At 44.7% G+C, this 12,890-nt stretch overlaps 1 protein-coding gene across 3 annotated transcripts in view; it reads right to left on the reverse strand.

Annotated features, from left to right (window-relative positions):
- BEND7 (BEN domain containing 7) overlaps positions 1-12,890 on the reverse strand; it is a 64,112-nt gene that overhangs the window by 31,417 nt on the left and 19,805 nt on the right. For all 3 annotated transcript variants that reach the window (XM_081331246.1, XM_081331244.1, XM_081331245.1), the window contains exon 3: positions 87-386. In XM_081331246.1, the coding sequence (XP_081187372.1) occupies positions 87-386 (300 nt within the window). The remainder of the gene's footprint in view (positions 1-86; positions 387-12,890) is intronic.

The following is a 12,890-nucleotide window of genomic DNA, read 5'->3' on the forward strand; positions in this document are numbered from 1 at the left end:
AGGATTCGTCTTTGTTTGTGACCCAGCAACTCAGCACAGTGAAAACCCAGCCAACCGCAGTCAACAGATAGAACTTAAGATCGTACCGTTTGTGCCCATGGTTCTGGCTTGGTTCTGGAAGGTTTTTGAACGGGTACCGTACTGCCCTGAATAGTGGCCGGTCTGGGGAGACAATTCGTTCCAGGTCCCACTCGGCAATGGTTGGAGATGCCCCTGGGTGTCTGCAGGAGGATTCAGACGCTGAGTCCAGGCCAGGTCTAAATCTTGCGGTTCTTCCTTCAACTTTTCTCCTTCGTTGCCAACTCGTTGATAGATTCGCCCGGTGCTGTCATTCAACAACCTTCTCATCCCTGTAATCTGTTTTTTAATCTCCCGACTTTCATCTCCTAGATCAAGCAAAAAACACCCTCGTAAATTAGGGAATATTAGAACATTGCTCTATTGCAGGGATCCCCAACCCCAGGTCCGTGGACCGGTACTGGGCCGCGGCATGCCAACAACTGATCTGCACAAACAAGAAAAAGTCCCATCCGTGGGGCGCGGGCAGCACACAAAACCATGCACCCTCCGGTCCATGGAAAAAACCTCTCTCTACGAAACTGGTCCCTGGTGCCCAAAAGGTTGGGGACCTCTGCTCTATTGAATACATCTCCAATGGCATTTTTTTAAAAAACCTCTACTTTACATACAGGGTTTATATATGCATACAGACTTACGACCGCCTGGCGTTTCAATTGTAAGTTGTTCTGGTCGTTAAGTCGAGGCATTACGGGACCAGACTCGATTACACAACCGTTTTTTTTACAACGGTGGTAAAGTAAGTCACAGTTGGTTTTAAAGCAAACGGTGCGATTGTTAAGCAAATTCATCCTTTCCGAAATCAGCGGGAAACGTCACAAATCGTGGCGACATAGCCGTGGGGATGCTGCAACTGGTCGTGAATGCGAGTGGTTGGCAAGCAGGTGAAATGTGATCACGTGATCATGTGGGGATGTGTGTGTGCAGGCCAGTTGTAACTTTGAGGACAGATCATAAGTAGCTGTTTTAAAAGTCTCTCATAACTTCAAATGGCCCTAAATTGAGTAGTATTTGTAGGTGTAGAAACAAATTAGGGATGGGAATCCATCCAGATCTAGAGAGCGAAAGGCATTTCACAGGTGACCTGCGTATACAGCTAGTCCTCGACTTATGACCACAATTGAGCCCCAAATTTCTTTTGCTAAGCGAGTCACTTGTTAAGTGAGTCTTGCCCCATTTTAGGATCTTTCTCGCCACAGTTATTAAGTGAATCACAGCAGCTGTTAAGTCAGTAACACGGTTGTTAAGCGAATCTGGCATTCTCCGTTGACTTGCTTGTCAGAATGTCGCAAAAGCGGATCGTGTGACCCCGGGACACTGCAACGGTCATAAAGGTGAGTCAGTTGCCAAGCTTCTAAATGTTGATCACGTGACCCTGAGGATGCTGCAATGGCCATATGTGTGAAAAAACGGTCATAAGTCTTTTTTTCCAGCGATGCTGTCACTTTGAACAGTCACTAAACGAAATGTTGTAAATTGAGGACTACCTCTATGTCACTGTACACACACCTGTAAGAATATACACAGGTAGTCCTTGACTTATGATCAGTCACTTAGTGACCATTTGAAATGGCAAAAGTCTCCAAAAGAGGTTCTGATGAACCAGATTAGAGATTCTGATGGCTGATCCCCCACGATCACGTGATCACATTTTGGGGACTTAGTAACCGGCCCACATTTACACACCTGTTTGCAGCGTCCAGGGGTCAACTGGTCAAGGAATTTACGCAAATGTGTGTGTTTGTTTCTGCTTTCTGGCAAAAAGCACCTATTGGGTTCAATGGGTTTGCTTAACGACCGTCTTAAAATTGGATCAGTCACAGGATTTATTTTTTTTAATCCCATTTATATCCCGCCCTTCTTCGAAGACTCAGGGCGGCTTAGAATCTAAGCACAAATCAATATGCTTAGCAATAACCCGCTTAAGAACCAGCACAAGCTATTATTGCAATTCTGGGCCGAAGGATGGTTGTAAGTCAAGGACTACGTGGATGCAAATTTCAAAAGCCCTCCATGCAATTTATGACATTCTCTGCAGCATTCCCAGCTGTCGATCAAACCCTATTCATTTCTTGAAGAAGAAGAAAAAAAAATCACATTCTTGTTAAAAGAACTGACAGAGATCTATCTCCCTGCATTAGTATTCTAGTTAAAATTAAGAAAACATGGGCTGCATTTTGCTGAAGACTCAGCAGTAACTGGATAGGTAGCAGGGATGCTCCATCAAATAAGGAGGTAAAGCAAATTTAATGCAAGGGGGGGGGGAACCAACATTTTATTTAATACCCAGAACACAGCATCCATCCAAGGCCTTTGATGCATAATGTGAAAAAAGAAAGAAAGAAAGAAAAAGCTACAAAATGAGGACCTGGCCCATTTAAAAACAATTACATCCCCGGCCTCATTTAAGTATTAATTTTATTTATGATCATACTCATTTCATTCTGCATGTTTGCTGCCGAAGGTTGCTATTTTGCCTGCTGGGGCATAGAATTTCATTAACAGGAGGCAAACTCACGAGCAAAACCATCAAGCATTTTAAGCATGAGTGAAAATGGATATTGAAAACCAACTACAGTCGTACAAGATGGATTTCCCACCCCGCAATCTCTCCTTTGTGAAAAACATCGTACATAAAATGACACCTCCACGATCTGATCAACCATTTGAGTTAACTTTTTTAGCCTGGCGTCTTCCTCCTGGGCCCAAATACACGTAGTTCTCGACTTACGACCACAATTGAGCCCAAAATTTCTGTGGTTAAGCGAGACATTTTGCTAAATGAGTTTTGCCCCATTTTTACGACCTTTCTGGCCACAGTTGTTAAGTGACTCGCTGCGGTAGTTAAATCAGTAGCACGGTCGTTAAGTAAATCTGGCTTCCCCCATTGACTTTGCTTGTCAGAAGGTCGCAAAAGGGGATCGCGTGGCCCCAGGACACTGCAACCATCATAAATATGAGTCAGTTGCTAAGCATCTGAATTTTGATCACGTGATTGTAACAGTCGTAAGTATGAACATCGGTCGTAAGTCCCTTTTTTCAGTGGTGTAACTTTGAACGGTCACTAAATGACCTGTCGTAAGTCGAGGAATGCCTGTAAATATTTTGCAGAGGGGCTAGTGCAGGGGTAAGCAACCTCGGCTCTTTTATGACTCATGGACTTCAACTCCCAGAATTCCTGAGCCAGCTTGGCTGGCTCAGGAATTCTGGGAGTTGAAGTCCATGAGTCATAAAAGAGCCGAGGTTGCCTACCCCTGGGCTAGTGAGAACAAAATTAAAAGGTTTTGGTTATCTCAAGACAAATCCTGTTTCTTTTTGCAGGAGCAAAAATCTTTCGTCCTGACCTGATTATTTTGCCTCCAGTAGATTTTTTTTTCTTTGACCCTCATCTAATTGTGGATGGTGTTAATTAGGGCTGGAGATTTTGAATTAAGAATGGCAAGTTTTTTTTTGGGAGGAAGGATGTATGTATGTGTGCATGAAATTGGCAAGTGACACAGTGAGGAAAGCTGTAATGTTCACACAACTGATCAAGAAACATTTTGGAAATAATTATCTGAGTTAATATTCTGGCACCTTTTTGGGGAAAAAAATAATCAACATGGCGGAATGGAATCCTTGGATCCGGATAATTAATTCACAGGGAAGGCAAATTTAATACAGGGGGTCCCCGATTTACAACTGTTCACTTAGTGACCATCTGAAATTACAGCGGAGGTGAAAAAAGTGACTTAGGATCGTCTTTCACACTCATGACCGTTGCGGCGTCCCCGTGGTCACGTGATCCAAGTTCAGATGCTTGGCAACCGATTCATATTTATGACGGTCGTAGTGTCCCAGGATCACGTGATCCCCTTTCGCGACCTTCTGACAAGCCACGCCAGTGGGGGAAGCCAGTTTCTCTTTACGGCCGTGTTACTAATTTAACAAGGGCAATGATTCACTTAACAACTCCAGCAAGAAAGGTCGTAAAGTGGGGCAAAACTCACTTAACCCTTGTCTCCCTTGGCAACAGAAATGTTGGGCTCAGTTATGATGGTCAGTCAAGGACCACTGGGTGTTTGCTGAGCCCTTAAGTTAATTCTGCTCTTGGTCCTGGGACCAGGAAGAGACTTAGAATGGGGGATTCAGCCCCGTTCTTGGGGGAAAAAAACCCACCCCAATCCAGTTGCCTCTCCCCAAGAGATGCACTGGGAGTATCTCCTGATTTTTTTCCCTCCCAGAGCTTCCAGCTGGGTCTGTTCTGTACCAGCCTGCTACCGGCCCTGCAGAAAAGGCAACCCCTTTACAAACGGCAAGAGGCTGGAATTACGTCTGCCAAATTTATTACTACAGAAAACAAACAAGACACGATACCGGAGCTTTGAAACACTATCGGAGCAGTTGCTTTCAGCAAACCAGCCCTCCCCACACATTCCCTTTATAAAGAGTTCAGGGCGTGGCCTCTCTCTGCCTCCTTCCGAGAAGCCCCACAGCCTTCCTCTGTTTACTCCTACTTGACTGCCTCCTGCGTCGGGCGTCCTTGAACAGGGCCAGCTGTGGGTCATCTTCATCCACACTGTCAGGCTCACACAGCTGGGTCTCCATGGTGACCAAGTGGGAGGGGCCTGCCTGAGGGCTATCATCAGCAAGATCTTCAACACCCCCCTCCTCCTCTGAGTCCTCCGACCCAACTGCCGAACCCACAGGCTGACCCTGAATCACAACAGGGTCCAGCCCATCTTCACAGTTCATCTTTCTGTTTTGCACCTCAGAATTAAAAGCAATCCCAAATTAGACAATACGAATGCAAAGGCTCGCTTGCATTGAAAAAAACCCAAAACAAAACAAAACAAAAGCCACCAGCCGTGGTTGTGTCAACACAAAACCAAATATTTGTCTTGCTCAGCCCGAAGTCTTCACCGGAATTCCTAAGCTGCTTTGGAAAACACAAGGATATGTTGAGTTAGAGAGAAATCTTACTTCCTCTTTCGTTTTTCCGTTCATGTTGTCTTTGCACTTAGATTGCACTTAGATTCCACTCTGACAAACCGGCCCTCAAGAGACATGTAGACATAAACATCTGGAGACAATCAACAAGCCCAAAAGGGTCCAAAAGGCTTCCCCACCAGCAATCAATACCCAGATGAGCATAGATGAACACCGAGATTAACATCAGATCAACAATCAAGACGTACAAAATATCCCAATCTAGCAAGTGCTGAAGAAGTTACCAGTATACAATCAAGGAACCACCAGGAACATTTCCAACACTGATAGGGCAAGCCACTAGTGTGTAAATTGAGAGTAAGCCCCACACCCTACTAGCACTGATGATGTTGCCTAGTTTGGTAATGAAACGTCTGCAAGAGAACAACCCAGCTCAGAGAGCACCAAGGGCCCCATGTGTCAACCCTCAGCTACAAATATTCTCCTTTATCATCAACTTATCTTTCTCCCTCTCCCAACAGATCAGCCAAGGCCCTGGCACTTCCCTAAAATACAAAAAAGATGTCTTAATAGCAATTGTGTCAAACTAATCAAGAGAAGGATGAGGGGGGACATGATAGCAGTGTCCCAATAACTCAGGGGTTGCCCCAAAGAAGAGGGAGTCAAGCTATTCTCTAAACCACCTGAAGGCAAGACAAGAAGCAACGGATGGAAACTAATCAAGGAGAGAAGCAACCTGGAACTAAGGAGAAACTTCCTGTCTGTGAGAACAATTAACCAGTGGAACCACCTGCCTCCAGAAGCTGTGAATGCTCCAACACTGGATGTTTTTAGGAAGAGACTGTACAACGTTTTGTCTGAAATGGTATAGGGTTTCCTGCCTGAGCAGGGGGTTGGACTAGATGACCTCCAAGGTCCCTTCCAACTCTAATATCATCATCATCATCATCATCATCATCATCATCATCATCATTATTGTTCATCGCACAGTCAGCCAGATGTTCAGACTGGATTTGGCATTTTTGTCTACCTATCAAATCCTTACTAAGGACCTGGGATAGGCAGATGTGGATGTTTGATGGTATTACGGATATCGTCGCAGGATGGAAGCAGTTCCTAGTAAGGCCGCCTTTTGCAATTGACTGATGGCAAATTTGTCAATGCCGATGATGGTGTTCAAGTGGTGCTCCGGTTGTTTTGGGATTGCACCCAAGGCGCCTATTACTATTGGTACTGCCCTTGCTTGCCTTTGCCACAGTCTTTCTATTTCTGTTTGTAGGTCTTTGTATTTTGTTATCTTCTCCAGTTCTTTCTCGTCTATTCTGCTGTCTCCAGGTACTGCCACGTCCACTATCCCAGGGGTAGGCAACCTCGGCTCTTTTATGACTCATGGACTTCAACTCCCAGAATTCCTGAGCCAGCATGGCTCAGCTTGGAAACCTCTCCCTTTTCCCTCAGCGTGGCTGGCTCAGGAATTCTGGGAGTTGAAGTCCATGAGTCATAAAAGAGCCGAGGTTGCCTACCCCTGCACTATCCAGACTTTTTTGTCTTTCTTATTGAAGACATCTAGGGTGTTATGTTGCAGGTGCTTGTCTGTTTGAATTTTTATTTTTATTTTTATTATTTTATTTTATTTTATTTTATTTTATTTTATTTTATTTTATTTTATTATTTTATTTTATTTATTTATTTATTTATTTTATTATTTTATTTTATTATTATTATTTATTTTATTTTATTATTTATTTTATTATTATTATTATTATTATTATTATTATTATTATTATTATTATTATCATCATCATCATCATCAAAAGTTCATCACAGCATCAACAAAACCAACTGCCTTTTGGATCGCAACTGTTTCATATTTTGGAGTGAAACGTCTCAATTTCTGAGGGCAAGACAAGAACCCAGAAATAAGAGGAAGTTTCTTGACCTTGAGAACAATTGTAGGCAGTCTTCCACTTACATTCGAGCCCAACATTTGAGTTGAGACATTTGTTAAGTGGCCTTTGCCCCATTTTACAACTTTTCTTGCCGCCTTTGTCGAGTGAACCACTCCAATCATTCACTTAGCAACAGGGCTTCCCCACTGTCAGAAGGTCGCAAAAGCCGATCACGTGACCCCGGGACCGTCGCAAATATGAACCAATTGCCAAGCGTCCGAATTTTGATCGTGTGACCACGGGGATGCTGCAACGGTCGTTAAGTGTGAAAAACGGTCTCTATAACACTCTTCCAGTATCTAAGGGGCTGCCCCAAAGAAGAGGGAGTCAAGCTATTCTCCAAAGCACCTGAAGGCAGGACAAGAAGCGACGGATGGAAACTAACCAAAGAGAGAAGCAACTTAGAACTAAGGAGAAACAATCCTCCAGTGGAACGACTTGCCTCCAGACGTTGTGGGTGCTCTATCACCAGAGGCTTTTAAGAAGAGATTGGACAGCCATTTGTCTGAAATGCTATAAGTTCTCCTGCCTCAGCAGGGGGTTGGACTAGATGACCTCCGAGGTCCCTTCCAACTCTTATTATTCTGTTATACCAAATGCACGTGGGGAAGTCTTTTATGATTTTGGAAGTAACCGCTTTAAATCTGAATGCTGCACCCCCCCCCACTTGCTTGGATTATTCCAATCTATTTATTCCAATATTTATAGTGTAATCCACCCCAGCCATGTCAGGCATCTCCAGGAAAGGTAACCGATAACATTTAAAAGCTATTTTTAGAAGCCAACGACGCGCCAGGCGAAACTCAGCAAATGCCCAGAGGAGCAGATTAGAGCACAAAGGTCTGGTGGAGAGCTAATGCTTTCTGGGGGTGCCAAGGGCCCATGCAGATTAAAACGGGGGACGAGTCTTCGATCACACAGACGTAGCTGGCATCACTGGGGCACACACCATCCAGGGATGCAAATATATAGGAAGCATGGTTAAAAATGTCTCTCCCCCACACACACACGGCATATTTTCACATAATGTTAACGCTCCAAGTGAGTAAATGCAATGGATCCAGGAGACCTGGAAGAGGTGGTCTATCAAAACACAATTGAAAAATCAATAATAGTTAGGTAAAGGTAAAGGTTCCCCCGCACATGCGTGCTAGTCGTTTCCGACTCTAGGGGCCGGTGCTCATCTCCGTTTCAAAGCCGAAGAGCCAGCGCTTGTCCGAGGACGTCTCCGTGGTCATGTGGCCGGCATGACTAGATGCCAAAGGCGCACGGAACGCTGTTCCCTTCCCACCGTAGTGGTCCCTATTTTTCTACTTGCATTTTTACGTGCTTTCGAACTGCTAGTTTGGCAGAAGCTGGGACGAGTAACAGGCGCTCACTCTGCTATGCGGCACTCGGGATTCGACCCGCCAAACTGCCGACCTTCTGATCGACAAGCTCAGTGTCCTCTACCCACTGAGCCACCGCGTCCCTATACAATAATAGTTAGCTAAGCACTAACGTGAGGCCAAAATTTCCATTGCTAAGCAAGGCGGTTATTGTGGGGTTTGCCTCCATTTTATGACCTTTCTTGTCACAGCGGTTAAGGCAGGGGTCCCCAACCGCCGGTCCGTGGACCGGTACCAGGCGGCAGCATGCCAGCAACCGGGCCACACAAACAACTGAGCCACACAAACACCCCTGTGCAGGGTGCAGGCAGCACACAAAACCGGTCCGTGGAAAAACCTCTCTCCATGTAACCAGTCCCTGGTGTCCAAAAGGTTGGAGACCTCTGGGTTAAGGGAATGACTGCAGTGTCATGGTTCCGACTAATGAGACAGATCAAAGAACATTCAGGCATTGTTTAGTCTAAAAAGTCTATAATAATGAGAACGAAGCATCGGCACTCATGGATGGATGCCAGAATCTGAATTCTCCTCCCCTGAATACATCGTTATCAACACAATTCCCTCCCTTGATTTACACGTCATGAATCACATTCTCCAATTAGTTTAACATGAAAAGCTTCACTTCCTTTCTGTAGCAGCCATTCCTTATCTTATTAAAACAACCGGGTTAGCATTCTCCTCCCCCCCCCCACCAGCTTCATTTGATTCAAAGCAAAACAGTTTAAAGGAAAAGGCTGCCTCTTATATTGTCAGAGCAAAAACATCCAACGGTTGTTGACATCCAGTTGTTTACTTGGCAACACGGTTGTTAAGTGAATCCGGCTTCCCCATTGGCTTTACTTGTCAGAGGGGTTGCAAAAGGGGATCAGGTGACACACACACACACACACCAGGACATTGTGATCGTCATCAATATGAGTCAGTTGCCAAGCGTCTGAATTTTGATCACAGAATCACGGGGATGCTGCAATGGTGGTAGGTGTGAAAAACGGTCGTAAGTCAGTTCAATGCCGTTGTAACTTTGAACGGTCACTAAACGAAGCATTGTAAGTCGAGGACCACCTGTAGTGCTTTGAATCAGACTCTATCCTGTGTACAATATCTTCCTGAAGCTTTCGAACAGACAGGAAGGCAGATAATTATGGGATGGAAGAGCTGCTGAGTCAGTTCACTTCACGCCAAACCACGATTTGGCTGTTTTGCGCCTTGCAAGTTTCTTTGTCATTGTAACCTAAAATAATTTCCGATTACTTCTGACATACACGTAGTCCTCGACGTACGACCACAATAGAGCCCAGCATTTATGTTGCTAAGTGAGACATTTGTTAAAGTGAGTTTTGCCCCATTTTGTGACTTTCCTGGCCATGGGTTATTAAGTGAATCCATGCAGCTGTTAACCACATGGTTGCTAAGTTGAACCGGGCTTCCCCAATGACCTTGTATGTCAGAAGGTCGCAAAAGGGGATCAACACGGCAACCGTCATAAATATGAGTCGGTCTGAATTTTGATCATGTGACCCTGGGGATTGCTGCAATGGCCGTAATTCTGAAAAACGGTCACAAGTGCTGTTGTAACTTCGAACGGGCATTAAACCAACTGTTACTATAAGTTGAGGACTACCCTGCAATAAAGATGGGATAAAAATCTAATAAAGAAATATTCCGTTACAGTTCAAAAGGAAGCTGTAATTTACAGACTGCGTAATCTGCAGGCTTAAACGCCCCAAAACCGTTTCTGAAGAATTAGGAAGTGAAGAATGGAAGTTACAGCAGTCAGAGAGAAAAGGGGAGGCTGGTTCAAACAGTCACCCTGGGCCACTGTGAGGCTGCCCCAAAAGGATGTCACTACATCTTACAAAGGGAAACAGGTATCACATTAAAAGGAGGCAGGAGAAAATAAAAGATGGAAATAGAATGGATAACGTTGCAGATTCGCTGTCTTATGCGGTTTTCAAATCACTTCCCCAAGGGGCAAATAAAAGGAGGGGGGGTCAAGCTAGTCTCCTAAGCACCTGAAGGCAGGACAAGAAACAATGGATGGAAGCCAGTCAAGGAGAGAAGCAACCTGGAATTAAGGAGAGGACAGTGAGGACAATTAACCAGTGGAACAGCTTGCCACCAGACGTTGTAGGTGCTCCAACAAGGGAGGTTTTTAAGAAGGGACTGGACAACCATTTGTCTGGAATGGCATAGGGTCTCCTGCCTGAGCAGGGGGTTGGAATAGAAGACCTCCAAGGTCCCTTCCAACTCTGTTATTCTGCTATTCCTTCCTTCCTTCCTTCCTTTTCTCCAACACTGTGACCGGACAGCGATCTGTCTGGAATGACATAGGGTCTCCTGCCTGAGTAGGGGGTTGTACTGGAAAACCTCCAGAGTCCCTTCCAATCTGCTATTCTGTTATTTTGTACTGTCTATCGTTCAGCTAGGGTTTATATTCTTAAATATGTACCCCCTAGGGCAGAACACAGGTAAGCTTTAGAGCTTGCAGACTTAGACTATGATTTATTCAAATCTGATGTACAATGAAATATGTGTGCCTGGGTCATAAAAGATGCCGAATTCCTGTTAGGATGGCAGACACTGACTTATTTCAAATATAACAAATAAATAAGGAAAATGTACACCTAAGTTAGAATGCAGCACGTATAATGCAGATGGAGGGGCCCTGGTGTGAAAAGTAGAACAAATTCTTCCCATCTGCTGTTTATTGGATATATGTTGGGAAGCTATATTATTGTGGGGGTGCATAAGACTTCCAAGGTCCCTGCCAACTTTGTTAAGTCACCTTCTTCATCCAGTAGTGATTAACTCATGAGGTGCCATGAAGCTGGGGGTCAACATTGGGTGACAAGACAGCTAGCAAGGCTCTAGCCGAAAATGACAGGATCCTGGGGCTAGGTGCCACACGGACTGTAGGACAAACCGAACCGTGGTTCAAGGAACCCAACAATTCGATTAAGCTACTAAGAGAAATCCTACCTACCAAAAGCAGAGATGGGTCATTCAAAAGGATGCAAATGTTGCATTGCCGTTAAGTCAGAGAAATTCTGCTCTCCTTTTCTTTCGAGAATCTTTTGCATGTCTCGCGGCTGAGCTGTGCCAAAACAGCCTATGAGTCAACTTTGATTCTTAAGAATAAGAGTCATGCTTGGAAAAATGCAAAAGATTTTTTCAAACGTCCAGTCTCCTCCCTCTTCTCATCTCCTTGGCAGAGCAGGCAAGGATTCAAAACACTTAAAACAGCAAGTATTTCTTCCCAACTGTTTAGAAGATGCCTCTCAAAGTCAGCTCAGTTCCATGTTCTAACAGCTCAGGCCATTATTACAAGAGCATATCTGCTTCCTGAACATTTGAGCAATAATGATTACCCCTATGTAGGACAGATGGGGAGGAAGCCAACCGCCAGACTGGAAGAGCACAAGCGAGCGGTCAAAGACCCAAACTCATTGGTAGCTTCACACTGCAACGAACGACGCACGTTCAGTTTCGCAGCTAATAAGATTGTTCGCTGAGCAGGGACAAAAACAGCCAGGGAAATGATCGAAGCTGGGAAACTGACTCCTTGTCAGTCAACAGGAGTGCTGATTTGCCATCAGTTTAGGAGGTGAGGGCCGGGCAGCACAAGCAAACCACAGCTAATGACTTAAAAGCCAGCCCTCAATACCCCCAATCAACATCTAAAAAGCCACATACAACACATGCCCTATAAATACCACACACAGAACAGAACAGCACACGCTCAGCTAGAGAGAAGTTCCCTCAGGATGGGCTCCAGCACGATTCCTAAAGCTCGGAAGACAAAATCCCCACTTCCGGTGACCGACCCAGATTGGATCCTACAATATTATCCTGGGACACGTATATTCGCCTTCATTCGTTAACACTCTATATGCTTAAGATGGAATGATGCTTCATGTAGTCCTCGATGTACAACCATTTGTTTAGTGACTGTTCGAAGTTACAACGGCCCTGAAAATTTTGGGACCAAAATTTATGTTGCTAAGGGAGACAGTTGTTAAGTGGGTTTTCTCCCATTTTACAACCTTTCTTGCCACAGTTGTTAAGTAAACCACTGCCTAGTTGTTAAGTTTGTAACATGATTGTTAAGTGGATCTGGCTTCCCCAGGGACTGCTTGTCAGAAGGTCGCAAAAGGGGATCACTATGACCCTGGGACACTGCAACGGTCGTAAATTTGAGTCAGTTGCCAAGCATCCAAATTTTGATTACATGACCACGGGGATGCTACAACGGTCATAAGTCTTTTTTTCCCCCCAGTGCCGTTACAACTTTGAACGGTCACTAAACAAACTGCTGTGAGTTGAGGACTAGCTGCATTTGATCAGACAACTGCGGTATGCACACTCTAGGTATCTGTTAATATTTTTTTTTGTTGGATGATGCTAAAAATGCCACCCTATCCTTTGCGACTGCAACCTTCTGTCCTTTACGCAGAGCTAAATGGCACCGGATTTCACAGGGAGGATTTCTAAACTGAAACGTGGAAGATTACAGTGGGAGTTGTTTTATACAGTCTTTCTTTGTTTC

This window comes from Vipera berus, assembly GCF_964194415.1.
Source record: "Vipera berus genome assembly, chromosome: 6".
NCBI classification, from domain to species: domain Eukaryota; kingdom Metazoa; phylum Chordata; class Lepidosauria; order Squamata; family Viperidae; genus Vipera; species Vipera berus.